Source organism: Hylaeus anthracinus, unplaced genomic scaffold (assembly GCF_026225885.1).
Source record: "Hylaeus anthracinus isolate JK02 unplaced genomic scaffold, UHH_iyHylAnth1.0_haploid 12001, whole genome shotgun sequence".
NCBI classification, from domain to species: domain Eukaryota; kingdom Metazoa; phylum Arthropoda; class Insecta; order Hymenoptera; family Colletidae; genus Hylaeus; species Hylaeus anthracinus.
In genome coordinates this window covers 1,822,986-1,849,267 of record NW_026534348.1, presented here as the reverse complement: position 1 = coordinate 1,849,267, position 26,282 = coordinate 1,822,986, and the positions used below count along the sequence as shown (strand labels likewise).

General features: G+C 32.3%; 4 protein-coding genes across 21 annotated transcripts in view; 3 read left to right on the top strand and 1 right to left on the bottom strand.

Annotated features, from left to right (window-relative positions):
• Positions 1-405: 405 nt before the first annotated feature.
• On the top strand, positions 406-4,926 carry LOC128891046 (phosphatidylglycerophosphatase and protein-tyrosine phosphatase 1). 4 transcript variants are annotated; one of them, XM_054150208.1, is made up of 6 exons: positions 425-693; positions 779-844; positions 3,909-4,051; positions 4,221-4,301; positions 4,402-4,608; positions 4,710-4,926. In XM_054150208.1, exons 2-6 carry the CDS (start codon positions 799-801, stop codon positions 4,839-4,841), a joined length of 609 nt encoding a protein of 202 aa, XP_054006183.1. In that variant the 5' UTR covers positions 425-693; positions 779-798; the 3' UTR covers positions 4,842-4,926. The 4 variants fall into 4 exon arrangements, with proteins under 4 accessions (XP_054006181.1, XP_054006183.1, XP_054006184.1 ...); XM_054150209.1 differs by lacking the exons at positions 425-693; positions 779-844 and adding an exon at positions 1,847-2,615; XM_054150207.1 differs by lacking the exons at positions 425-693; positions 779-844 and adding an exon at positions 1,847-2,749.
• Positions 4,927-5,074: 148 nt separating this feature from the next.
• LOC128891042 (alanine--tRNA ligase, mitochondrial) lies at positions 5,075-9,552 on the bottom strand. 2 transcript variants are annotated; one of them, XM_054150196.1, is made up of 12 exons: positions 9,182-9,552; positions 8,944-9,147; positions 8,630-8,803; positions 8,230-8,570; positions 7,744-8,022; positions 7,538-7,682; positions 7,279-7,451; positions 6,867-7,195; positions 6,509-6,779; positions 6,024-6,419; positions 5,572-5,925; positions 5,075-5,226 (listed from the first exon to the last, which is right to left on the bottom strand). In XM_054150196.1, the coding sequence occupies exons 2-12, from the start codon at positions 9,133-9,135 to the stop codon at positions 5,220-5,222; spliced, it is 2,661 nt and encodes an 886-aa protein (XP_054006171.1). In that variant the 5' UTR covers positions 9,136-9,147; positions 9,182-9,552; the 3' UTR covers positions 5,075-5,219. The 2 variants fall into 2 exon arrangements, with proteins under 2 accessions (XP_054006171.1, XP_054006172.1); XM_054150197.1 differs by lacking the exon at positions 5,075-5,226 and having other exon boundaries at positions 5,788-5,925; positions 6,020-6,419.
• Positions 9,553-9,683: 131 nt separating this feature from the next.
• On the top strand, positions 9,684-13,006 carry LOC128891043 (probable ATP-dependent RNA helicase pitchoune). Its single transcript, XM_054150198.1, has 10 exons — positions 9,684-9,893; positions 9,982-10,092; positions 10,454-10,573; positions 10,642-10,902; positions 10,965-11,279; positions 11,371-11,672; positions 11,753-11,905; positions 12,097-12,267; positions 12,406-12,583; positions 12,735-13,006. The coding sequence occupies exons 1-10, from the start codon at positions 9,797-9,799 to the stop codon at positions 12,899-12,901; spliced, it is 1,875 nt and encodes a 624-aa protein (XP_054006173.1). The 5' UTR covers positions 9,684-9,796; the 3' UTR covers positions 12,902-13,006.
• A 3,743-nt stretch (positions 13,007-16,749) lies between these two features.
• Positions 16,750-26,282, top strand: part of LOC128891026 (protein held out wings) — a 34,561-nt gene continuing 25,028 nt past the window's right edge. For 4 of the 14 annotated variants that reach the window (XR_008460737.1, XM_054150158.1, XM_054150159.1 and 1 more), the window contains exons 1-2: positions 16,751-17,135; positions 17,822-17,967. Coding sequence is in view for 13 of the 14 variants with exons in the window: in XM_054150158.1 (XP_054006133.1) it covers positions 16,903-17,135; positions 17,822-17,967 (379 nt within the window). In the remaining variant the exon portion in view is untranslated. Of the gene's footprint in view, positions 17,560-17,821; positions 17,968-26,282 lie in introns of all 14 variants that reach the window. The other 10 variants (XM_054150162.1, XM_054150166.1, XM_054150160.1 and 7 more) reach the window with 8 other exon arrangements.

Sequence of the window (26,282 nt, the reverse complement as noted above, 5' to 3'; positions counted from 1 at the left end):
CTCTTATCACTTCTCTAGTGCTCTCTACAATTGGGTGTAGAGACTTTCTAATCAAAGTCACGAAATAACGTCAAGGTTAGGTCAGGTTCCGCCATTTTTCTCTTATTTCCGCGACATTCAATTTGAAAAGCATAGAGTGTTGCAATGTTTCTATACTGAAGCCTGAATCATTTTTTCAACGAATAAGAAAAAAATCATACAACTAATAAATTTGTATTTATTTCTCAGATATCGCAGTTGCGCAAGTATCGAATGATACTTTTGGATTTTAGGGGATTTTCTGCTGAACGCGTATTCACTAGAACGCTATTTCCGACAAGTGAGTTGGTCGCCATTTTGTCCACCGACGACTAGAATACTATACTATACCTAATTACACACACGAGCTCTAAAAGTTTTACTTCCAAAAATTTATTTCACGCATGCGCGCATACTTACAATTCTATATTTCTATGTACTAAAATCTATATGATTTGAAATGCAGTTATAGATACATGTAAATACATGGGACTTGGTTATACTAATATAGTTCTTTTCTATTTTTATCAATAAAACTTAGAAAGAATTAAAAACATTCAACATTATCGTACATAAGTTAACGATCTAGGGATAGTAGATCTGCGGTCGCAGTCATGTGGTTTTGTTTATCACATTACTATTTCGACAAACACACCGTGGAAAGAAATTAAGCAGGTATAATTAATATAATAGTATTTAATATTGCATACTTTTCATAACATATTAATTTGATATATTCATACATAATATATTATTACAGAAAATATTTCAACAAGAACGATGTCAATGAAGATTATAAAACGATTCAATACGATGAATGCCGGAGGTAACGTTATACCTAAATTTCGTGATACTTTTCGAGTAGCACAAAAAGATTTATTAAGATGGTTCCCTGGACATATGGGCAAGGGCTTGAGAAAAATGCAACAATCGTTGAAAAGTGTAGATTGTATAATAGAAGTTCATGATGCAAGAGTTCCATTTTCTGGACATTATGCTGATTTTAGTAAAACTTTAACTGGACTTAAGCCTCATATTTTTGTATTGAATAAAATGGACTTAACAGATATGAGGCTTAAAGACTCTGTAATAGCAACATTAAAAGAAAAAGGAATGTCTAATATATTATTTACTAATTTTAAAAAGGAACAATGCAAAGGTACTAAAGAACTGCTCCCTTTAGCACAAACATTAATTAAACAATCAAATCGTCATAATAGAGCACAAGAGAGTTCTTTTGCAATAATGATTATTGGTATTCCAAATGTTGGAAAATCTTCACTTATTAATCGATTACGAAATAACAATCTTCGTAAACCTAAAGCAGCACGAGAAGGTGGCATTGCCGGTGTTACACGTGCTGTGTCAACACGTATAAAAGTATTTGAAAATCCAGACATTTTTGTATTAGATACACCTGGAATTTTAACTCCTACAATAATTGATGTGGATACTGGTTTTAAGTTAGCATTAGTTGGTTGTATGCTAGATCATTTAGTAGGACCAGAAGTACTTGCAGATTACCTGTTATTTTGGTTTAATAAAAATAAACGATTTGAATATGTACAGGAGGTAGGCTTGCCAGAACCATGTGATGATATAAACTATCTTCTTACATTTATCGCAGCAAAGCTTAATAAAACTGAAAAAATGAAGAATTACGATGGGAGAATTATTATGAAACCAAATTTGAGGTTCGCGGCAGAACAGTTTGTTTATGCATTTCGAAAAGGAGAATTTGGTTGCTATTGTTTGGATGAAGATTTATTACAGAAACCAATAAAACAATTTTCAAAAGGAAAAGATTTTGTATAAACATGAAAGAATCTACATTCTACATTTGTTATTATAAATTGAATATACTTTCACGTATATTTCAAATAATATTAAAAATTTATAAACTGCAATATTTTATTGCAAATATCCATATTATACATGTACGTATAAAATAGGGAAATATATATGTAGTATTGTATAATTACATTCATGTAAAATACATGACGTTTTTGTTAGTAATATAAATAAATATAAGCTGAGTCACTTGTAGAGTGGTTGTTATATGGTACAATTTTTTTAATAAAAGTTGCATGGTATCAAGAAAGATCCTCATAGAATGAAATGATAAATGCTTAATTTAAGAAGTGGGGTCTAGTCTAGGTTTAAAACTTTTCCATTTAGTGGCTTCTTCAGGAAAATATATAGAATTTAAACACATAACTCTGGGAAGGGTTTGGACAATCTCTTTGGATTTTATAGATAAAGTAGACAAGGCAGTGTAACGTGAATAGTAAGAGAAAAGAGATTAAGTGCACAAAGTTCACAAAATGACTTAGTGAGCAGTGGGCGGAACATCGTCTCAATCCGATGGACGAAATTTGTCTCAAACTAATGGGTATTACTATACTTATAATAACGACTTTTCTATTTATACTAGCATCAAGAATTCATCTTAAAAATGTCTCACTTTTTATGATAACACCCTGTATAAGACCGTGTCTCTGTTCTATGCATTTGGAATATTAATTAGAATTGTTTAGATTTGTATATAAGACTGCAGGTGTGACGTGGCACACTAGTATGCTGCGACGAGTATGTGGGTGTGTTACAAAAAATATAGTAATAAAGAAATCAAACCATCTTCTGTGGAAAACAATTTTCATCACTTGGAAACAATACAGAGAATACTTTTATGTCATTTGCCTAATTATGGGAGCAAACATTTTCATCAATGGTGATTATAGAAAATAAAAGAAAATTTTTAGAAACTTCACATCTGGAATTGCGAGGAGACGTTTCAAACACTTTTTTCGAACGATACTAAACTATACGATTAATTTTATTACGATAAATTTAGTTAGATTTATTTGTTCGTATATTCTAAGACTCGAAGTTATTTATTGATCATTCGAGCAACAAAATTATACCATTTCATCCTGAATAAGTTAGTGGATTCATTGGTAATGTTTATTCTAACGTATCGCATCTTAAGGAAAAACTATAATCATTCTTCATGTACTGATGAATACACCAACGGATCTAGAATAAAATGCCATAATTTTGTTGCTCAAATCACCAATATAGAACCTCAGGCTTATTTATACAAAAATTGTTTAAAGAAAAAAACAATTAAAAGTTTAAATTTTATTTGTTTTTTAAAACACTTTTACGTTTGAACATTGTATATCATGTAGAGAATAAAGCTCATTTTGATATCATCAAGATTTGTTTATAATTTTCATATAATACGAATTAGCATAAAGTTTCTTCATAATATGGAGGGGATACGTTTCAATAAGTTCCTAAACGAAACAGCGTTAAACGATCTTCTTAAAACGTAAATAATGGGGACAAGTGAAACAGAACAAAGAATATGAAAATTGATCAGTTCATTTTTTGTTTTATTTCGTAACATTAATTATTAAATAGTTTCTTATTATATCAATTATAGACTTATTCATTGCTAATATCCAGTTTTATTCATAAAACATTCATGAAAATCATGAAAATTTTTTAGATTTCTACGCGCCAGTCTTGCGAGAAAAACAAACGATTTTCAAAATAATTAAATGACTAAATTTGAATTCCGTTCACTTACACTTTGCTTGCTTATGTCAACGAACTTATATGTACACATACGTGGGCCTTGAATTTTAGAGCACCCTGTGTATTAAAAGTCCTGTTACTTTTACTCAGTATGACTGCCAGCTAAAGTAGTAGACCAATGTTCTTTCACGAATACTTTCACAAATAAAATTTGAAACGGTATTTTAAACACATACACAAAATGATTGTGAAATGTAATTAACTTTATATCAAGTATCAGACAACAATTAGTAATTCTTGAAATTGTGGAAAAGTTGCTAAGATTTATTTATGAACTACAATTGTAGAAAAGATGTTCGCGCGATTGACATTTTATCCATCGCTGCTTTATAATGTATTAATGGAAAAAGTTTCGTCGAGGAATTGGTATAATAGAATTGACGAGGTCGTTGTATTAGGTGCTTTACCATTTCGAAGAATGACCGATCAGGTATGGAGTTACTAATCTTAAACTAGAAAAAAAAAGTTTTTAAACGGTACAATATTATATATTACGTACTTTTTAAATTTATATTTAATAAAGTATAAAGTATAATAAAAATACACATCGTAAAATGAATGTCAGTTATCAAGGAAATAAATAGTTTGAAATTTTTCAGCTAATTGCTGAGGAAAATATTAAGGGTGTTATTTCAATGAATGAAGATTATGAATTACAATTATTTTCAAATACTGAAAAGGTATGACATACGAAACTGCTATTTGGAACGCAATTTTCAGCGATGTGTACGATTATTTTAAAAAAAGAATGTTTTCTTTTTTTTTTATATATGTTTTTAGGAATGGCGTATGAAAAACGTAGAATTTTTGCAATTATCAACAACAGATATTTTTCAATCACCTTCGCAAGAAAAGCTACAATGTGGTGTAGAGTTTATTAATAAATTTCGTAGTCCCGAAATCAACTCCCGTGGTGGAAGTGTCTACGTCCACTGCAAAGCAGGAAGAACACGTAGTGCAACACTAGTTGGATGTTATTTAATGATGGTTAGATAACGGAATACATAAGATTGTATTTCTTAAATGTCAATATTTTTTTTAATTATTTTCATTTTAAGAGATCTTATTAAAAATAACATTTTTCGTAGAGAAATCAATGGACTCCAGAGGAAGCAGTAGACTATATGAGAGAAAAACGACCCCATATATTATTGCATACAGCACAGTGGAATGCTCTAAGACTTTTCTACAAGAATAATGTAGAAAGTAAAATATCGTAGATTTAAATATATATTTAATTATTACAATTGGGACATAATTATGTAATTATTTTGTTATATCGTATAAATAAATAATTATTATTTACGTCGTGTTTATTTACAAAATAAAAAATCAATATAAACAAGATAATGAAATATTGATTCTATTGATTCTAATGAAATATTGAATTCAGATTTTTCTTATATGCATAGATACAAAACATTTAGCAGCCTCAATTGCATTGTTTATTAAATTGTATTTTGACGATGTACTTGAAATGTCTGTAGTCTTGATACTAGAAACCAGGGTTGCATTAAAACCCTTAACTGAATCGTATTCTGTATTAAAAACATCAAGAATTACTTTCATCCACGTTTGTGCATTAAAGGTATCAGATATCATTTCCTGAAATGAATAATTATTTAAGACATAACAAAGTCTACAGAAATTCCGAAATGATATTGATAAATCTATTTTTCCCCATACCTGAGGTACAGAACATCGTGCTTTCACTGCTCCATTGTGATATACAATAATCAATGTTGGTATATTTGGGTAAAGAGATAATACTTCGTGAAGTAACAAATACTTAGGTTTCTCATGTAAACAATGGACAATGAAATTTGGTGTTGAATTAGTCACACCCAATATGTCTACATTCAAAGCAGACCTTTAAAAATAATATGTATGGGTGTAGATTCATAAATTAACCTGTTGAACATTCTAACAAACATATTAAATAATACTTACTTTTCCATTTCTTTTGCAATCACCCAAGCATTTTTATTTATATCTTGTAGTTTTAGCAAACACTCTTCTTTAATAATATACGATATTAAATTTTCTTTATTATTAATTATTTCATCTTCAATTTCGTGACTAATTAATTTGAATGTTTCATATGTAATTTCATTAGCTTTCAATCTATGTTCTAAATTGGTAATTTTATGTTGCATATTTTCACCTTCCAATTTAGCAGACCTAGCAGGTGATCCTACAACTGCTTTAACAGTAAAATTTGCTACCCCTTTTGAATGATAACTTAAAAAACAAAAATGTTCCAATACACCTGTTTTATGTACATGTGTGCCACAACAGGCTTCTCTAAAAGAAATTTGTAATATCAGGTATAGATAAAGTCAAAAGTAGACACAAGGAAAAAGAATTTTTACTATATAGAGATTTTTTTCGGAATCACCTACTTCGATTTTAAGTCATCAGTTTCAATATTCACAACTCGAATTCCTGTGTAAGGGTAAATTTCTCCTGGTATTAATGTTACAAAATCCTCTGTTAATAATTCTAGCGAATTCATGATTTTTGTCGTAACAGGAACATCAGCGCGTATAACACTGTTTATAGAATTTTCAATTCTTTTTAACTGTTCTAACGAGAGTTTCTCCCCAAAAGAGTTGAATTGCATTTTTAAAGCATGTGAGTAAATAATAGAATTACGTGGATAAATTGCTTGCATGATTTGCTTTAAAGATGCATTTAATAAATGTGCCGCGGTATGGTGTTGCATTGTTCCTGTTCGAAGTTCCGGATTAATAGACACAACACAACTGTCTCCCACTTTCAATTTTTTTTCCGAATATCTAAAAATTAAAGTTCTAAATAATCTTGTTCTTTTTTGTTCATTATTACAAATTGCGTGATCGTTTTGAAAATTAAAATGAATACATACTTTTTATCAATTTGTGCAAATTTTCCGAAATGTATAACATAACCATTACTTTTATTCACATTATTTATATTGAAAATGAGGTCATTTGTACAAATAACACCATTATCTGATTTTTGACCACCTTCCAATGAATAACATAATGTTTTATCCAATATAATTCCAATTTCATCTTCTTGATCCAATTTAGTATTAGTATCAATCATTTTCTCGTGAATATTTGAACATATATCTTTAATCGCAATTTCATTTTCTCTGTTTAATATCAAACTACCTAAAAGTAATTAATTATATGCATTTTTTGTATGCAATCAAAACTTAATTGGCATGAAACATGTATAAATTATACGTGAGTTTTTACCATTTACAATCAATCCTACAATTTTACTCTCAATTGTGGGAAACTGAAAATTATTTCCATCAAAAACATACTCATATTTTAAAGTGTCATTAGTTTTTGGTTTAGAATTTTTTTTAAGTAGTTCTACAGCTGCTTTTATGGCCATTCCATTATTTTTTTCTAAACCCATCCTAGATTCACACCTACGATTCTTTAATATATTTTGAAAACTATTTTCTTCAAAATGTAAAGATTCAATTTGTGCAAGTTCAGTTATTGTCTCCACACTTAAACCATATGTATCATACAATTTAAAAGCAACATCTCCTGATAATACTTTGGTTTCTTTCCTATATTGGTAAAGGATTCTTAAAAGTTTGTATTTTCTAAACTCATACAAGGACAAATCATGATTTCGTTTATTAATACTTACGAATCTTTAAGTATACTTTGCAAGTACTTATAACCACTTAATAAACCAGCACTTGTATAATCAGTAACTGCTACTAATTCAGGATGTGTTTTAACCATTTTTTTCCATTCTTTACCAGAAGTATTTCGTAATCTTTTAAATAGATTCTCTTCAAATTCTATTATTTTTTGGACCTAATTGCAATTTGCAATTTGAACCATAATTACGAATGTATTGTAGAATGAACTATATAATTTCTTGTATGGACATTTCATATTACCTTTTTAAGATTATTTTGTAATTCTGGATATACATCACCCAAATTGTCTGCTACAACATATGAAAGTTCTGAAAGTATCCCCTGCTTTTTAAATGTTTTTTCACCTATATCAATTGCTTTTCTTATTATCCTTCTAAGCCTGTTACTGAAAATTTTGTTTACTGTAATAACTTATAACAGTGATTAGAATGAATAAAATAACCTACTTTTCCTCTGGCATCACTCCATCTGCTAATGCTACAGTAATCATTCTACTATGATCTGCTAATATTCTATATCCAATGTCAAGTGCATTTTCATCATTATAAAATTGCCCTTTATATTCTGGTGCATTTACATATCTCTGAATAGCTTTAAAAAGTGGTTGGAATAGATCTGTGTCATAGTTTGATTTCTTTCCCTGCAATAATGAAACCAATCTTTCAAATCCCATGCCTGTGTCTACATGACGTTTTGGTAATGGTACTATTGTGCCATCTGTTAATCTAATATAAAATATGAAAAATTTAACATTTGAATTGATAAAAGTGAAGATTACTACATGGTCAAGGTTTACAGAAGATTTATCTGTAGGTTTAGTTATTTGTCTTTTACATAAAAAGAACTAGCAAAATAGACAATCAACCATACTTCTACACAAATCTTCATTAAATCTTGATTATGTTTAGCTGGCTCTAATGGCTACTACATACCGTTCATATTGTATAAACACTATATTCCATAATTCTGTGAGATCTGTATAACCCTTGTTAACTTGCATGGATCGATTTACTATTTCTTTTGTATGATCTACATGTATTTCTGTACAAGGACCACATGGTCCTGAAACACCCATTTCCCAAAAATTATCTTGCATCCCAAATGGTAAAATTTTATCTTTGGACACCCCAATGCTTAACCAAATATCTTTACATTCTAGATCTGGTTTTAATCCTAATTGCTCGTTTCCAGAAAAGTATGTTACATACAAAAATTCTTCATTGATACCATAATGTTTTGTTAATAAATCCCAAGCATAACAACAAGCTTCTTTCTAAAATTTAAAAGTATAAATCATGCAAATACTTGGAATATTTTATGTAGATTGAATACCTTAAAATAGTCTCCAAAAGACCAATTTCCTAACATTTCGAAGAATGTATGATGATAAGTATCATTTCCAACAATATTTAGGTCATTGTGTTTTCCACTAATTCTAATACATTTTTGTGAATTCACAACTTTTGATGCAGGTGGATTATAATAATCTAACAATACCCCTTTAAACTACAAAACAAAATTTACATATGCATTTTTATCATGAAATAAATGTAATAAATTCGTTTATGAAGTAAAGTCTAATTAACAATATATCATGTCATAAATTTGTGACTAATATTTTAAAGAATTATAAAATCTTAGCATACTTGGTTCATGCCAGCATTAACAAATGCAACTGTATGGTCATTAATTGGGAGAACAGGACTTGATCGAACGAAAGTATGTCCCAAATCGTTTTTGAAATAATCCAAAAATTCATTTCTAATCAATTTTGCACTCTTCTTAATTGCAGTAGGGGTACCACAACTGTATGATCGATTTAATGACAAAAAATTCATTTTTTTTACATTGAATAATAATGCATTAACATTTATTTCATGATTTTAAGTCAATTTTCCAAATATATTCTTATATATCTGCAGCACTTTTTTAAAATCGTTTGAAGGTTAAGCCTTAACCTATCTGATTTCTCTTACAATGTTAATAATAGTAATAAAAGTATGTAAAAGTTTCTAGAAAATGTGTTATATTATACGATTTCTGTATAATGGTATTTTAATTAATATATATTAAGCATTTAACAATATTTAAGAAACACTGTACACAGAGTGATGGTCACACGCCATGTGTAATCAGTTAGCCGCCATTTTGAACTTCGTATCTGAAAGACATCTCTAAAATCGCATAAAAACAAGTATTCTATGACCTCTTGTTTTAGGAATTATATAATATTTGTTTAAAAGTGAATAATTAAAATAAAATGCTAATTTAGCATATTTATACAATTTTGAAAATAGGAGTAAAGACTTGGGAAAAAGTAACTAGATGGATCAGCCCTCTGGCGATATACAGAGAAGTGCTCCTTCTAAAGATTTTAATTGCGTATTTCTATCTCATTGATATTTTGTTGTATACATAATACATGGTAGATACACATGTTGATTGTTACCACATGGCTGAAATGTGATTTAGTTGAGTATTTTCGTTTATTATATAAAAATGTCAGTGCCTGATAAAGTGTTGATGCGGAAGATTAAGAAAAGAGAGAAGAGGAAACTTCAAATATTGAAAGAACGGGAACAACAAGCACAAGATGGTAAATGTACAATGTGATGAACCGATTATTGTATTCTACTTTATTTTTCAATGCTGTTATTAATCTTAATTAATAATTCTTTGTATAGTAAACGAAAATGAAACTGCAATTGAGGATTCAGAAGAAAATATTACCGAAAATGGAGTGGAAGTTTCAAATGCAGCCGAACAATATTGCATAGAGGAGGGACCAGTCAAAAGTAAGTCAAAACAGTTTAGCAACTTAATATATATATTATATGCAATGAAAGAAACAAGCTTTTGTTTAAAGATTTAAATGTGACCTTCATAGGTACCTCAATATCAACACAAGGTCAAATTAATAAATATACAATGTGTGTATCTTTATTTCAAATATTTTTTTCTATACATTTCATATATTTTGAGATATATAGCTGTTCTCACTTACTACACTACTTAAAGTTTTACAGTGAAAATTGTTCAATCAATGTTAATTCTATTCTGCATATCAAAATAATATAATAGTTAAATTAAATATATTGTATAATATACACATTGAATAGAATGTATGTTATGATATGTATTTATATTATGTTATAGAGAAAAAAAGAAAAACAAAAGATGATAAAAATGTTAATAATGCCACCAAATCCTATGACACTTCTATACATGAACACTCTGTGTCAGAAGAGCATAATGTTAGTAATGTAGCTATGAATTGTAAGTAGAATAATAGAAGATAATATTAAATTATTTCATACATTTGTTTAGTTAACTTTATTTTGTAGTACCGGGATCTACAATAGGGTTAACAGTATCAAGTGATACAAGTTTTAAAGTATTAGAAGGAACAGTGTGTGAAAATACATTAAAAGCAATACAAGATATGGGTTTTACAAACATGACAGAAATACAAGCAAAGTCTATTCCTCCCTTATTAGAAGGTAGAGATTTGGTGGGTGCTGCAAAAACAGGATCTGGAAAGACTTTAGCATTCTTAATACCAGCCATTGAACTAATAAATAAATTGAAATTTATGCCCCGCAATGGTATGTAACTGACATATGGAGATGAAGTGTTTTTATTTATTTTATTATATTCTTATATATAGGTACAGGTTGTATTATTATATCTCCAACACGAGAATTGTCCATGCAAACATTTGGAGTCTTGAAGGAACTGATGAAATATCATTTTCATACATATGGCTTACTAATGGGTGGTGCTAATAGACAGACTGAAGCTCAAAAGCTTGCAAAAGGAATTAATATTATTGTAGCTACGCCTGGTAGATTACTAGATCACTTGCAAAATACTCCTGATTTTTTGTATAAAAACCTTCAGTGCCTCATTATTGATGAAGCAGATCGTATTTTAGATATTGGTTTTGAAGAAGAAATGAAACAAATTATTAATATTCTACCAAGTTAGTAAAACTTCCTAATCTCAAATGTAACAAAATAATTAATGAAGGGCAGTAACAGTTTACATTATTATATAATATACTACATTTACAGAAAGAAGGCAAACAATGTTATTTAGTGCAACACAAACTAAGAAAATAGAAATGTTAACAACTTTAGCTTTAAGAAAGGAGCCAGTTTATGTTGGTGTTGATGATGACAAAGATAAAGCAACAGTAGAAGGTTTAGAACAGGGTTATGTAGTTAGTCCTAGTGAAAAAAGATTCCTACTTCTATTTACCTTTTTAAAAAAGAATAGGAAGAAAAAAGTTATGGTTTTCTTCAGTTCTTGCATGTCAGTTAAATATCATCATGAACTTCTAAACTACATTGACTTACCAGTACTAAGTATACATGTACGATTATAATATAAAATGTATATAATATTAGTAATGAAATATATAGTTTTCTATTAACTTCTTTAATTAAATAACAGGGGAAACAAAAACAAACAAAAAGAACAACAACATTTTTTCAATTTTGTAATGCTACATCTGGTATACTTCTCTGCACTGATGTAGCCGCGCGTGGTCTTGATATACCAGCTGTTGATTGGATTGTACAATATGATCCACCAGATGATCCTAAGGTAAATTGTTATCAGCATATCGGTTATTACGATACTTTTTCAGCATAGAGAATAAATGGCAGAATGTGCCTCTAATATTTTAAAAATTGGATGCAAATCGAACAAAAGAAAAGTTTCATGTAAATATTTAATATTTAAATTTGTGGAAATGATTAATTTGGTGATAAATAACAAAATGAAATACGATTTAGGAATATATTCATCGCGTTGGTAGAACAGCTCGAGGAGAAGGAAGCAGTGGTCATGCTTTATTAATTTTAAGGCCAGAAGAACTTGGTTTTCTTCGTTATCTTAAACAAGCTAAAGTGCCAGTAAATGAATTTGATTTCTCATGGAATAAGATTGCTGATATTCAATTGCAGGTAAGTTTTTAATTTTTTTCACGAATTGCGATGAATAATGCTCTGAAAAATAAAAATATTGCACTACATTGACATAATCACACTGGTCTACCTTCCAATAAAATTAATTAATTTTGTTTAAATTACTGCCTGTTACAGCTGGAAAAGTTGATTTCTAAAAATTATTTTTTAAATATGTCAGCAAAAGAGGCATTTAAAGCATATGTAAGAGCATATGATTCTCACCATTTAAAGCAAATCTTCGACATTGAAACTTTGGACTTGGCAAAAGTTGCGAAATCTTTTGGATTTGTTGTACCACCAGCTATGGACCTGAGTATCCTTTTGCAAATGATGTATATTAGAACAATTATGTGTTAGTTCATATACTATATATACATATACTGTATTTAGCTGTAATATTCTCCATACCCTTGTGATTTATTTGACTTGTGTACTAAATTTCCTTAACAATGTTTTCATGGTAGAAGTAGGAATAAGCAAGAACTCGCGACCACGGAAAAGATTAGGTGGAGGCGGTTATGGGTATTTTAAAAGTATGAACAATCCAAATTCGGAGAAGCAACCGCTTCGCAAGAAGACTTTTCAACAGAAGAAAAAATATGAAAACGATAAACGACAATTTGCTAGATAACTGTACTTGAAAATTATTAAAAAATTGAATATTTATCGATACTTCAACATGTATATTGTACATGTAATTCCAACACTGAATTTAATACATGAGCTGTATCCTTTACTGCGTTATTTTATACTGTACCATTTCCATTGAAAAGTGTGGAATTTAATTAAAAATTAGTATTAGAATTATAAGAGTTGTTATTATACAAAGAATTTCCTGGTGATAGAACTAAAAAAGGTAAGTATACTGAAGATTCAAATATATACATGTTTCCTCTACACTTAACTCGTCTCGTATCGTGTAAATTCTTTACAAAATAAAAATATTTTCAAGAACTAAATGCCTCTCGCCGTCCATGCTAGCGAGCTGAAGCTTGAAAACAATATCGCCGAGGGGTTCCACCTAAAAATACTAACACAAGTTCAACGGCCGTATCGTTTTTTCAATAATGATATCTCAGTTGAAATAAAAAAACGAATGGTGAATGCGTTACGTATGACTGATAGTGGTAATCGAAGGTTTGTCATTTTACCGAGTAATGTGACTGACGATAATTATGCAGAAAGACATCGCACATTTCGTTTCAAGATGAAAATCCAAACATTTTTAACGGATTTCTTGTACTACCAGAATTCTCTATATAAAAAATATTCCAAGAAACACGTAATGCTTAGACTGCTAACCTGGAAAATATATTCATAAATTTATATTAAAATACATTTCATTAAAGACTTGATCAATTTCAAAATAATTGTTGAAGAGCTGAATAGCTGAACATCGAACGTACAATTTCCATTTTATTACTAAACTAACAAATCATTTTACCACTACCAAGCGAATATTACATGTTATTGAATGTTGCATAGTTTTCACTTTTCTTACAAGAGAAATTAGAAAGTATCCATCGATTGGTAAAACATAATAAGGGAAACACTTTATACCGCATGACACCTACGTTATTTCTCAGTAGGACCATGTATGGAGCATGTTGCATGACGTCAACGCTATTTTACATTAACCAATATACGTGTGTAGGCGCGTTCTATAGCGCAAAGGTAACGCTCGTGGGAGAAGACTAAGGCGACAAGCCTTTAGCGATCGCTGTGTTCGACCAATGTCCTTATAGTTTGCTGCATACTTAGGAATTTCATGATTCTTTATAAATAAATTTAGTGTTGTATTACAAACTGTTGGAAAACGTTAGAAGGAAGAGCTGTTAGCTCTTAAAAACAACAAAGACATCAACTTCATTTTGCTACAGTTAATTTGCACAGGTGGACTTATTTTTTAAGGTGCAACACAATTTTTTTATTGCGACTGTTAAGGAACTATCTAAATAACAAAAAATTAATACCACCTTTCATTAAACAAACTTTAGGAAGCTTTCATTTCATTTCTTCTGACAATCACTCCAAAAAATAATGTACAAATAATTGTACAAATAATTAAATGTGAAGATAGAGAAGTAATTTCTACACCTAATATATAATAAAACATAGTATGCTATTGTATATACTCATTTGCGTATATTATTTTAAAAAAGGCAAGGCGAACGAAATACAGCATATGTGAACCATTTGAATGAGGAAAGTGAATGACACACTATGAGTGGAGTGCAAAAACGAGCTTGTCTCCCATTAGGGAGCGTCCAGACGTCAACGCGAACGTGTAACAAACGGACAGATCACATATTGCCAGGTTCATGCTCGTATTCTGTTATGATCCGTGGACGCGTTTGACATTTGGCAGAAACACGTACTCTTATTTATACGTGCATACAATATAAGGTTCAGTAATTGACACACTTCAAAAAATATGAATTCTTGCGGAAATAAAATTCATGGGGACCTAATCACGGTGCCCCTTTTTCATTTTGGTCCAAAAACGGTGTTAAGAGTGGAAATACCTTCGATAAAATTCTGGTTATTTATACGTACATTTGTTAATATCCCTTAATATCTGAATAATATCTTAGATTGTTTCCCACTTTAAGATCTAATGCTCTGAAGAGATTATCTCTTACGATTTTTTGTTTTTCTTTCGATACATTCGACAATTTTTTTTCAAAATATTTAAAACACTTCGGGAGTTTGAACGTACCATGATAAAATGAAGTACACGTATTCTCTATTGCTTCTAATAGAATTATAAAAATTAGATATTAGTTTTTAGTTGTCACTGCTGTCGCGATGAATTCCGTTGAAGCATTTATCAGCAAGTTTCTGCTGAAGGTAATGAAAATATCCTCCAGTTAAGAAATACAATCGTACGAAGTCCCAAACAATTAGAGATGCAGAGCACGTTAACATGGTTTCAAGCTTCCTTGATCCTCCCAGCGCGAAGTTGTATACGGCAACAGGAACGACAATTTCGACAATTTCTGAACGTCTAGAATTATTCATAAATATTTTTAATCGAGACTAAACCCGACATTTTCAATTCTTACGAACAAATATTAACGGAAATTTGAAGAAGTCTTTAGGGAAATTCCATTAATTGAAAAATAACTGATTATCGGTTATCTCTCTTGTAAATCTTTAACTGCATACGAATGAAGTGTATTATACATTTGTGACTTTTTTTTAATGAGAAATTATTCAATGTTCTATAACGAAGGACGAAATGTGCCACACCCTGTATGTTCACCATTTTCATTTACAATGAGTCGCACAAGTATTCGTACTCGTTTAACTCTCGACATAAAACTTGTGTGATATAATTTTAAGACAAAATGTCATAAGAGCTTTATCAATAAATACACTGTATTAATTTAGATTTCGATTAACACGAAATTTTTTGTACAAAACAATAATTCTGTTTAGTATGTTTTTGTGGAAAATAATTTGATTTCATTCCATTTCATTTCTTTATCTTCATTTTCAAGTTTCTACCAAGAAAATATTTCTTAGAGAATAAGTTCAAGAGAACAACTTCTTTTCCCATTACCCTGAACTCTTTATGGTCTTCTTCTATGTTGCGTGATCTGACAACAACAGCCTCAATACTGCTGCCCTGTATACATACAAATTAATATCCGAAATAAACAACAGACGCTAACGACAAAAAGCCAACTATACACCTTATGTATATGTATATAAATATACATTACAAATGCTGACTATGTTTCATCGTTTGAAAGCTAAGTTAATACAACGTATATTTTGATCGAAAAGGATCACCTAACATTTATTCTAAGGGGAAATCAACAATCTCGAGTCAGCAGTTAAGAGACCACAAATACTTCTGTGACTCACGGCACATAATTGCACATTCGTTAAAAACGTGCACCAGTAATTTATAACGATATGTCATCATACGTGGTCCTTTAATTTGTTAAATACGAAATAAGAATTTGTGCACAGAAAATAAGTTTCAGCTCACTTTAAAATATCGAGTGAACGTTGAAATCTAAATATAGTTTAAGGTTTATTTAAAGCATTGGCGTGTTTGAGTACTCAGGCAGCTAATTTGATTAAATTTGGAATATGTAGTTGAAGTTGAATAGGAGGCAATTATTACGTTGGATAAAGAGGACTTACTGTACACGTACAGTAAAAACAAATCGATAGTTTCGCTAAATAATTAAATTTACGGTGAAAATCATTCCTTATGACGATTTAGAAATGTATTTTTTTACAAGGAACACTTAGAGGATAAAGACTAACGATTAATCGGCTGTGTATATATTAGTTTAGAATTAGTTTAGAATTCTATTGCTTCTCGCACAACAAGTAGACTGGGAATTTTTATGGAAATTCACATATTTTCACAGATAAAGAAAAAGAATCGAAACTCGAGTGAAAGTACATCTTATTTTCTAAGCGGTATAACATGTATATTATTGTTGATATTGTATATAGTTTTGTTGCATCTATGCACATTTTTATAGCTTTCCTCATATTTTCATTTGCTATAAATCTGTTACTAAAAAGTGTTTTACGAAATGACTAGCAATTCATGAATCACGAAGTACGTAAGATGTAGGGCACGCAACCAGATGAGTGCGTCCCTGAATGATCCAAGTTGTGTGCGACGATGGTATGGCGTGTACCTCAGTATTCGCGCGTACGCAGAGGCCGTATATGGTAGTGGGCGGTAGAAACGTGCCGCAGAGGAACGCAACAAGCGTTGCGCGGGATACGCATGCGCAAACCGTGTACTGCGCATGCGCCCGAGCGAAGAAATCTACGGGTAGCTTGTCGCGGCACATACACGGCCGATGCAGTAGAGCCGAGAATCCCGTAGCGTGTGTTTGTTTTTAATTTCGCGATCTACAATCTAACTTTTAACCTTAACGGAGCCAACTCGCGAGAGAGGCTGTACTCTCTCTTTTTCTCTCAGTTGTCTAATTCTTCAGCCTTACCCCTCTCTCTATTTGTTATTCCTTTTCCTCCGTCTGTCCTCTCTTTCTCTTCTTCCCCTTCTCTCTTCCTCTCCCTGTCCTTCCTCCTACCCTGTATCTGTCCTTTCTGTTTCTGTCTCTCCTACGTCTCTCCCCCCCTTTTCCTTATCCTTCTTTTCCGCCCCCTCCTTCTCTTCACACATAGTATACTGACTCTGCTATTTCTAAAAACGTAACGCAATCGTGGCGACGTATGCGAGGAGCGCGCCAGAGAGAAACCACGAGTGAGGAGGCGCGTCTTACGAACATCGAGTTATATTAATCACGGGTATATTAATTGTGCGAACGGAATAGGAAGGCAAAGTGAATACAACAGTGAATAACGGAAATATATATATATATATCTACGTTAACGTTGTGCAAAACTAAACGTGAAAGAACCACCGTTGTTTGGAATCTTAATCGCAACGTCGTCTCTCTTAATCCGTTTACGAGTTTAACGTTTCTCTTTTATTTCACGCCTCCCTCTATTTGAAACACCTTCTTTTCCAACATCTTTTTCTGTTTTTTTTTTCGCGTGACCGCCATAGGAGTAATCAAGTAACTGCGATGTGTGATAATACTAACACGACGACGCAGAGTATAGCGGACTATCTGTCACAGTTACTAAAAGACAGAAAGCAGTTAGCTGCTTTCCCTAATGTCTTTATACATGTAGAGCGCCTACTAGACGAAGGTAAGCAACCATTAATCCACTAATAATATTCTTGTGAACCTTCGGCGATGCATAATATCGTACGCGACACGCCTTAGTTACGTTTGCATGATTTACGCCTACAACGATTTATACTTGAACCTCGAACCAAATATGTTTCCACATGCGCGTCAAATTCAACGCTCGTGTATCTCTTTCCGAGATCTCGCAAATTTCGCTGGACGTACTCGCGCGAGCGAAAAAGTGCGCAACGTCGAGGAACGCTGGCCGTGCCATGGGAGACCAGTTCTTGTTACCTCATAGTTTGCCATAATCGGCAACGGACTCCTTGCAAACATCGTATCTCGATCGTGTGTCACGTGTCATGCGTCCCGGTCTGCCCTTCCTATCTTCCGTTTATTTTCCGAATTTTCTCAATGCCGACCGAGCTGAATAGAAAATTAACTTGGACAAACTAAATCGTCGAGAAGAAATTACGATTTCGTGGGACCGAAGATACTTCCGATCGATCGGTTCGGGTAATCTTGACACAATTCGAAGCAGGCTGTTCGAACAGCCCGGCCCAGAATCATCGCATACCACGGAGGAAACAAGATATGAAACGAAAGCGTGGGGTGGGGGGGTATTGTCAGTGAAACTAAAGTGAACCGAGTGTTTGAGAAACAGTGACGAAGAAAAATGCACAGCTTGTTTGTGACACGTCTTGCAAAATCGTAGTTTCCGTTTCGATTCTTTGGTGATTTATAGCAATTTTTTTAACACATTGATTTCGGGGCGATTTCTAAACTGTTTTGCAACTTTGTCGGTAGTTAATGTTTCTTAGATGAATTTTAAGGAGAAGGGTAGATTATTTCTTCGCGTTATGTACGATTATCAGTGGTTCTCAACTTTTTTTTTTTTTTATTAAAAAAATATAAATTTGAAATTTTTCTCACAGCAATGTACAGAGCATAGAAATGAATTCTCTGCCTTCACGTCTAGCTATGTATAACTCTAGTTTAAACAGAAATATTTACCAGCTGTTTTTTTACATTAAAGTAAAGTAATAAAGTTAGTATTTTTTTTTTTTTTTTTGGTATGCACGGAAACAATTGTCAATGTGTAGTGTAGACAGTTCTAGTGTCGGTAATGCCGAAATAAATAGAATTAAAACGTTTGCAATTGTTCTGATTTGAGAAAAAAAACATTACTTATAGCATTTACGAACGATTTATTACGCATTATAAATTTATTTTTAAACATGAAAAATTTCAATGGTGCTTATCTGCGTCATCCGAAGTCAAAGTGTTAATATTCTTGAACGTTTATAGTATAGATAACTCTAAAAGTAATTTTTGTATGCCTGTATTTGTAATGTTCGTATACACGCTTGCATTTAAACCCACTAGATACACGTTTACATATGGTGGTATGTGATTTATGCAAAAGAATGCAGTCATTCGATATACCGGGCGTCTCAAGATGAACGCTGTCTGAAATAACTCTTAATAGAATCCATAACCTAACAGATGTCAAAAATCTGCTTGCTTATCATTGGAGTTGATCCGTAGAGTTTAATACATCTTTCTGGATAGTTAGATAAAAGTCAATTTTTATATCTACAAATGCACATCTACAAAGTAACTAAATATGTATTAATAACATAAGGTGTCGTTAATATTCACAGAAGGTATTTATGAATTTAGTTTCGTGTTAAGTGTTACCAAATTCGAATATGAAAATTAATGCGATAGATCGATGAGGTAAATCGGATGACAAGTGAATCGGTCCGCTTCTTAGAAAAATGACTCTTCTGGAAAATTGTGGGCTTCATCCATTTCGATTAATTTTGCTCAGGGATCATAAAAGCAAGTTTTATAAATCTACCGAGCATATTGAATTAAGAAATTTGAAGAGAAAGAAACGATCATCGTTTTTTAAACAATTTATCGTGTAATTTTTTCCTGAAAATCTCAGGACTATTATAACACGTTGATGGCCACGTCGCCCATATATGGGTGACACTGAAAAACTACGAAAATTAATTCTCGATGTTAAGTACAGTCATAGAAAATGAATTGAAATGAAATACTTGAATTTTGATGAAGTTACAAAACTAAATACCAAAATAAATGTTTCATTACGCAGTTTCCAAAAGTCTGTAAACAAAATTTAAACACGGTAGAAATTTTCAAGAGTTTTAGTCTGGCAGTGAACGTGTTAATAAAGTACTCAGTCAAAATCTGAAATCGTTTCAGTGGCTTAAGTGAAAATGGGTCATGAATCATGGATTCCCTTGAACTACTTATTTCGCAAAATAAGAGATATCTGAAATTTGAGGTTAAAAAGTAACTTTTAACTGTTTGTCCAAATTAATAATAATTAAAACACGTATGTGCACTGTGTCAATGTGGAAAATAGTTTGATAATAATACTAATATAGTTGATACCGATTCAATGGGACGCATTGGGACCAGAACAATTTGGCACGTTTAAGCGACTGCCCCATTTATACGAAGTTTCATGTAAATAACTGTGTTTCGTCCTGGATCTGTTAGACTCTCCGCAGGGTCGACTTTAGATTGGGGAAAGCTAAAAATGAAGTGTGACTTCTCCTATAGGCACGAGCACGTGTAACGCAAACGAAATTCGACTTATTTTCATCAAGTTGAATTGTTTATTACCGAAATAATTAGATAGTAATCCAGCTTACTTTTTTTAAATTAAATCACTCGAGTCTTCGTGAAATTACTTAAGAATTGAAAATTGAAGTAAGCGATCAAAAACTTGAAAAGAATTGTAAAATATGAATTTGTTTCTGTAAGCGTGAAACCTGCCGCATTGCAAGTGGAAAATGAATCTTTCACATCTGTTATTTACCAATAATACTTGTATTTTTTATTCTACCGTGTTCATCGTACATGGTTCAAGTATATATCGTTGTATTGCTTGATTAGTTTATGCTTTGTATATGGAATTTCCTAATAATATGGCCGTTGTGTAGGTTATTTATCACGTGATGTATATATTAATCTAGATATCGTAATTCGAAATTTACGATGTACAGTGTGACCCAAAAATGTTGGAGGTCCTTGAAAAGGGTGGTTCAGGGGGTGATTTGAAACAATTTTTTCCTTAGCGAAATTGTTGTCCGAGGCTTCGTTGAGGAGATATTAACGGAAAACACTGACCAATCAGAGCGCGCGGATACTGTTGGAGCGGCCGCGATAGCGATGGCTACGCGCTAGGTAGCCGCTCTCGTACGCGAACAAGTGACTCGGCGTGCATCGAAGGATATTGACGCGGCCGCTCAGCGCGTAGCCTTCGCTACCGCGGCCGCTCAGCGCGTAGCCTTCGCTACCGCGGCCGCTCTAACGGTATCCGCGCGCTCTGATTGGTCGGCTTTTTTTTATTAATATCTACTTAACGAACCGCCATCCGACATTTTTGCAAAGGAAAAAGTTGTTTCAAATCACCTCCCGAACCACCCCTTTCAAGGACCTCCAACATGTTTGGGACACCCTGTAAATCAAAATTAGATCAAACAATGTTTCTGCTTTTTTATTTTTATTTTTATGCCTTTTGAATTTCTTTGTTCATAAGTTCCTTAAATGAAAATATTATCTGTATATATGAAATGTTACATTGTAATTGTAGCAAGTTTTTCTGATAATCGTAAAATTCTCCGTAAAAAAGAAAATACCCCGACAAACAATACTTGGCCTCCTAATGTGTTTTCCGCGTTTCAAATAATATTTCAGATCTTTTCTTCTACGAAACTTTATCCATCTCTGTATGCATACTTATAGGCGTGAGTAAGAAAACGCTACGACTCATTTTCTCAATTCGTCCGTCGTTAGATGTGCGTGATAAATTTACATTATAGCAGACTGCGCAGAAACATGAAATTTATAGCGTCATTATTTGCTCCATTTACTCGATCATCGGACGACCAAGTGCAATAGTATAAACCTCGAAATGTTCTTCAACCCTTCACGGTCCAAATCTCTTGATTTAAACCTAACGTATTTCCAAATGATCCTGTATTAACGTAACATTTGGTACACACTGTATAAATTTACTTAGCGAAAGTATCGTTAACGTTTTCATAATGAAAGTTTTCTTCGATTTTGTTTAAGGAAGTTATTTTATTTAAGGTTGTATTTTATGTAATTTCTTGCTGTCGCGTCGATTACATTCTTGATTTCAATACTTAACTTAGAAAGGCACGGAATTAATTTTTACTCCTAATTTGTTTACGATTAGCCTATGCATGAAAATCACTCCCTTTCCGGTTGTGCTATAGTTACTGAGACACCCTGTACATACGTATATTCAAGTCGTCTATAGTGTTTCACAAGAAATGTGTCAAATGACGTTTACGACGAAAACCGGTTTTACGAAAGCTCTCGGGCCTTTCGCATTCCTACGCACATAGTCCTGTTGATGTACAGAATTTTATCTTTGTTTCTTTTACTTTGGATGGTATTTTCTTATTCGATATTCGAAATACAAGCTCTCCGATACTATTAAACTTGCACGAGATTTATTGAAAATGCGAAACGCTTTAAAAGGAGAATTATTTTATCACTTTTCGTGAACTTTAAGAAATAACATGATTTAATTTGAACTTCCATGTTATAACTCCTGCAGTATGGAGATTAAAAGGTCGTCAAAGTCAAACTATCGTTGGTTGTCGAATTGGCTCTGTATATTACGAATTTATGAAACTTGTACGGCTGTTATATTACGCATTCGTGCAATTTATATATTATGTAACATTAGTGATGCTGAAATATTACAAAAAATATAATTGAAAGGTAATTGAATTGCATAAAGAGTTAACGTTGGCGAGGATATATTCAGAAGGCACTCGGAGCCATGCACTCGCGCATGCGCTGGTAGACAGATAGGATACCAAGTTTTCTTTTTCTCCTTAACTGTGGTATGGCCAGGAGTGGCATAGCTCCCCTTCTCTATCTATAATATCTCTATGAAAAGAAGTAACGTCGAATGACGACGTATAGTGCAAAATAACGAAAAGTGACGATCAGTGACGATTGGACGGTTCTGTTTGACACCGCGAGTGTTGCTCATCCGAAGTGCATCGTTGACGGTAAACGTATTGCAATTGTGCCCGAGAGATCTATTTCGAACACGACATAGCAAGTTTTCTCAGTGACCTAGTGGCGTGAATAGAACTCGTTGTCAAGCACGTCCTTTCGAAACTGTCTAGCGAAAACTTGGACAGACACGAGGTCTAGTTTTCTTCAGCTACTAGGTCGTTACGCTTCATCGTTAAAATGGGTGGACGAAATCACGCGTCAGGTTAGGGGAGGTTATGTATTTATTAATCTTACATCAGTCCGTACTTTGTACACTTCCGTCGTCTCATGTTTATTTCTTTTTATCAGAGAATTATGCAGGCATTCGAAAAACTTTATTATACAGGCTGTTTATTTTAAATCGAGAAGGGGATGAAACCGCGAAAAAAGTTTTTATAAAATTTATTCGGTACAAAAGGGCAGATCATTTGGTGTGAATTTTTTTTGTAGGTAAATCAGTGGTGGTTTAACAAATAGGTTAATTTTTTTAATGGAATCGTATATGTTTTTAGGTTGTTAATTGTAACATGAAGACTTAAATTAGAGGTTTATGATAAATGGTAGTAGAAGTCGATTTCTTTTTTTTTTTTAATTTTACGCGAATCTCCCTGCTTAATACAAGATAACAAAAATGTGTATTCTTCTCTGCAAATGTCATCTAAAATTATATTTTTCCGGAACGGTGGTATTGTTTTCTCCCAGAGTCTATTAATAAATCGACGAAAACGAAACATGGCTTCCTTGGTAACAGAGAGAAAGAGAGAGAGAGAGTCGTGTTTATACTATCTGTGTTTTGCTTTGGATTCCTCGGTATTCGTAGCTTCTGCTCGTGGTCATAGAACGCGAGAAACCAGTCGAATCTTTCGTTCCTTTCCTCTTGTTAAGGACTTCACAATTTACAATACTAAATTAAAATTATTTTATATTTACTGTGTTTATCGACGAAATTTGTCTAGATTAAATGATAGGTTCGATAAATGTGCCATTCTAAACATGTACACGAATAGACCTTATACATGTATATATTAGGTTGTCCAGAAAGTTCGTGCCAATTTTTAAGAAAACTTCAAACACATATTTGAATAGTAATATACATTTGTTTATATGTATATTTATTGAATTACATAGGTACCATTTTGTTCCACAACCTTTTCATCTTTTAAGAGATGTACATATATATATATATACACAATTTCTGGAAAAATTTAAAAATTTATTTGGAAATATCAAATCAGTCATTTAATTTAGATAAATAGACATACAGTCAGTGTAATAAGTATTCGTACAGGAACCATTTATTTTAAATTGGTTACATATGTGAAACATATATCTCCACGAAAATTTTTTTATCTTTGTGCGAGAGGCCCTCCTCGAACCCTTCTCCAGACAAGCTCGATTCAAGTGGTCCGCACTAGTGTAAACAAACTTGGTTGGCCGGCTGACCTTCACAGCGTGAGGTCGTGTATCAGGGGACAGTCACTTGCAATGCAGTTCTATAATTTTGACACAAGCATACCAGACCTAGGCATACTTTAATCGAAATAAAAGTAAAAACAACCATTTGAAATAACTTACTTGGGACCATTAACTTCAATAGAAATATAATAGACTTCCTCAAAGACATTAATATATATTCTAAGATTTAAATGACCTTGTAGTCGATGCGACATAAAACAGACAGGGGAAAAAATAGCTATTTTAAATAACGAGTGTATCTAATATTGTCGAAAAATGTGGTATACTTTAGGAAAATATCTCTTATAATCGTAGAATCATTTAACATAGATAGGCCAATCTACTGGTATCATCTTTAAAAAAAATGTCAATACGTACATATATCTCTTCTGGAGTTTGGATAATAAACGTGGAATTGTTTGCTATTTCATCTTCATCGCTTTTAAATTCAAAATCTTCGTGTACTTATGATTTTACCTTGTATTATTTTGAAGAACAATTTCACAATTATTTCAAATAATTATGAAATAAAATAATGTGTTATTTGAAATAATAGTTCACAATTATTTCAAGTACCTCCTCCATTACAGACAATTGTTTAAAATACCTACCTGTATGATTGCATAGTGCATACCTTTCAAACATAGTTTGGGGATTGCTTTCTTTCAACGGTATCTATACTTCGATATCGTAGGATTTTCTAGGTACTTGAAACGTTAAGTGAGGCAGTGATTTAAAATTAAATAAGATTTATCTGGTCTGATAACTACTTCGTAATGTGAAGTTTTCAAGTGTTACCACGCGTTTAGTGTCAATATTATATAAGATCATAATCGTTTGATAACAACCTTCTGCGACAAACCCCGCGATAACAGAAGTTATGGCAAGCTGAGCATCCAAAATTGTACGAGTGGTACTCTACAATATTTTCATCGCATGCGATTCCAAGCTCTTAAAAATCAAAGTGGGCGAATCGAGAAACGGATCCGACAAAGTGGGCGTCTGATACGAAACGGTTGAGAAATACTGGTGTAAATGTTTCGCATTTCTTGCGCCCTTCTTTACGAACGCAAGAAGGTTATTTCGTTGATCCATTCTCGAGCTATTAAAGACGTTTCTCTGTTTCTAAATAAGGAAATGCCTTACGTGTCCCCACTTTTGTGGTCTTCGCCTTGGTCGACACTGTGTCGTTTTTGTCTATGCGCTGCGAACACTATGTACTGTTCGCACGTACGTATACACAAGGTATGCCGCAAGGTTGCTATATATAGATTCATCAGCTATCTGTTAGGCCGTTCTCCCACTTAAAACGATGCTACGACGATACGATTGAAAGAAATTATCGGTTGGCAATCGCTTGCATGTTTTGGGTTGTCCCGTAAGTTGCTTTCGTTTTATTTGCAAATAATAGATATGCATATATTGCAGATATCTATATATTGCACAATAAATAAATTTGCTTATATTGGGCTGTCTGGAAAGTCCATGCCGATTTTTAGTAGGCGGTACAGATCTGAATACATATATCGGAATGGCTGAAAACAAATAATATGTGTACATTCCTTAACAGGTGGAAAGGTTGTGGAACAAAATGGTACGTGTATAATTCAATAAATATAAATATAAATTGAAATATCTTTGAATTTTTCTGAAAAATAGGCATGAACTTTCCGGACAATCCAATACTTTTTCTATTTTATTTGAAATTTCGTCTATCTTAGAAGGTAGCCTGCACTCCTGCCCCTTCCTGGATATATGTAGAGTCTACATTGTAGACGAACCATTTTGCTCTATTAC

Bases quoted from the DNA above. Each gene is read 5' to 3' on its own strand.
- LOC128891042 (XM_054150196.1), bottom strand. From the start codon at position 9,135: ATGAATTTTTTGTCATTAAATCGATCATACAGTTGTGGTACCCCTACT. The intron at 7,196-7,278 runs GTAAGTATTAAT...TTACCAATATAG, and splicing joins CAAAGTATACTTAAAGATTC to GAAAGAAACCAAAGTATTAT. The intron at 6,420-6,508 runs GTATGTATTCAT...TTTAATTTTTAG, and splicing joins TTTGCACAAATTGATAAAAA to ATATTCGGAAAAAAAATTGA.
- LOC128891046 (XM_054150206.1), top strand. From the start codon at position 799: ATGTCAATGAAGATTATAAAACGATTCAATACGATGAATGCCGGAGGT.
- LOC128891043 (XM_054150198.1), top strand. From the start codon at position 9,797: ATGTCAGTGCCTGATAAAGTGTTGATGCGGAAGATTAAGAAAAGAGAG. The intron at 10,574-10,641 runs GTAAGTAGAATA...TTTATTTTGTAG, and splicing joins TAGTAATGTAGCTATGAATT to TACCGGGATCTACAATAGGG. The intron at 11,280-11,370 runs GTTAGTAAAACT...CTACATTTACAG, and splicing joins AATTATTAATATTCTACCAA to AAAGAAGGCAAACAATGTTA.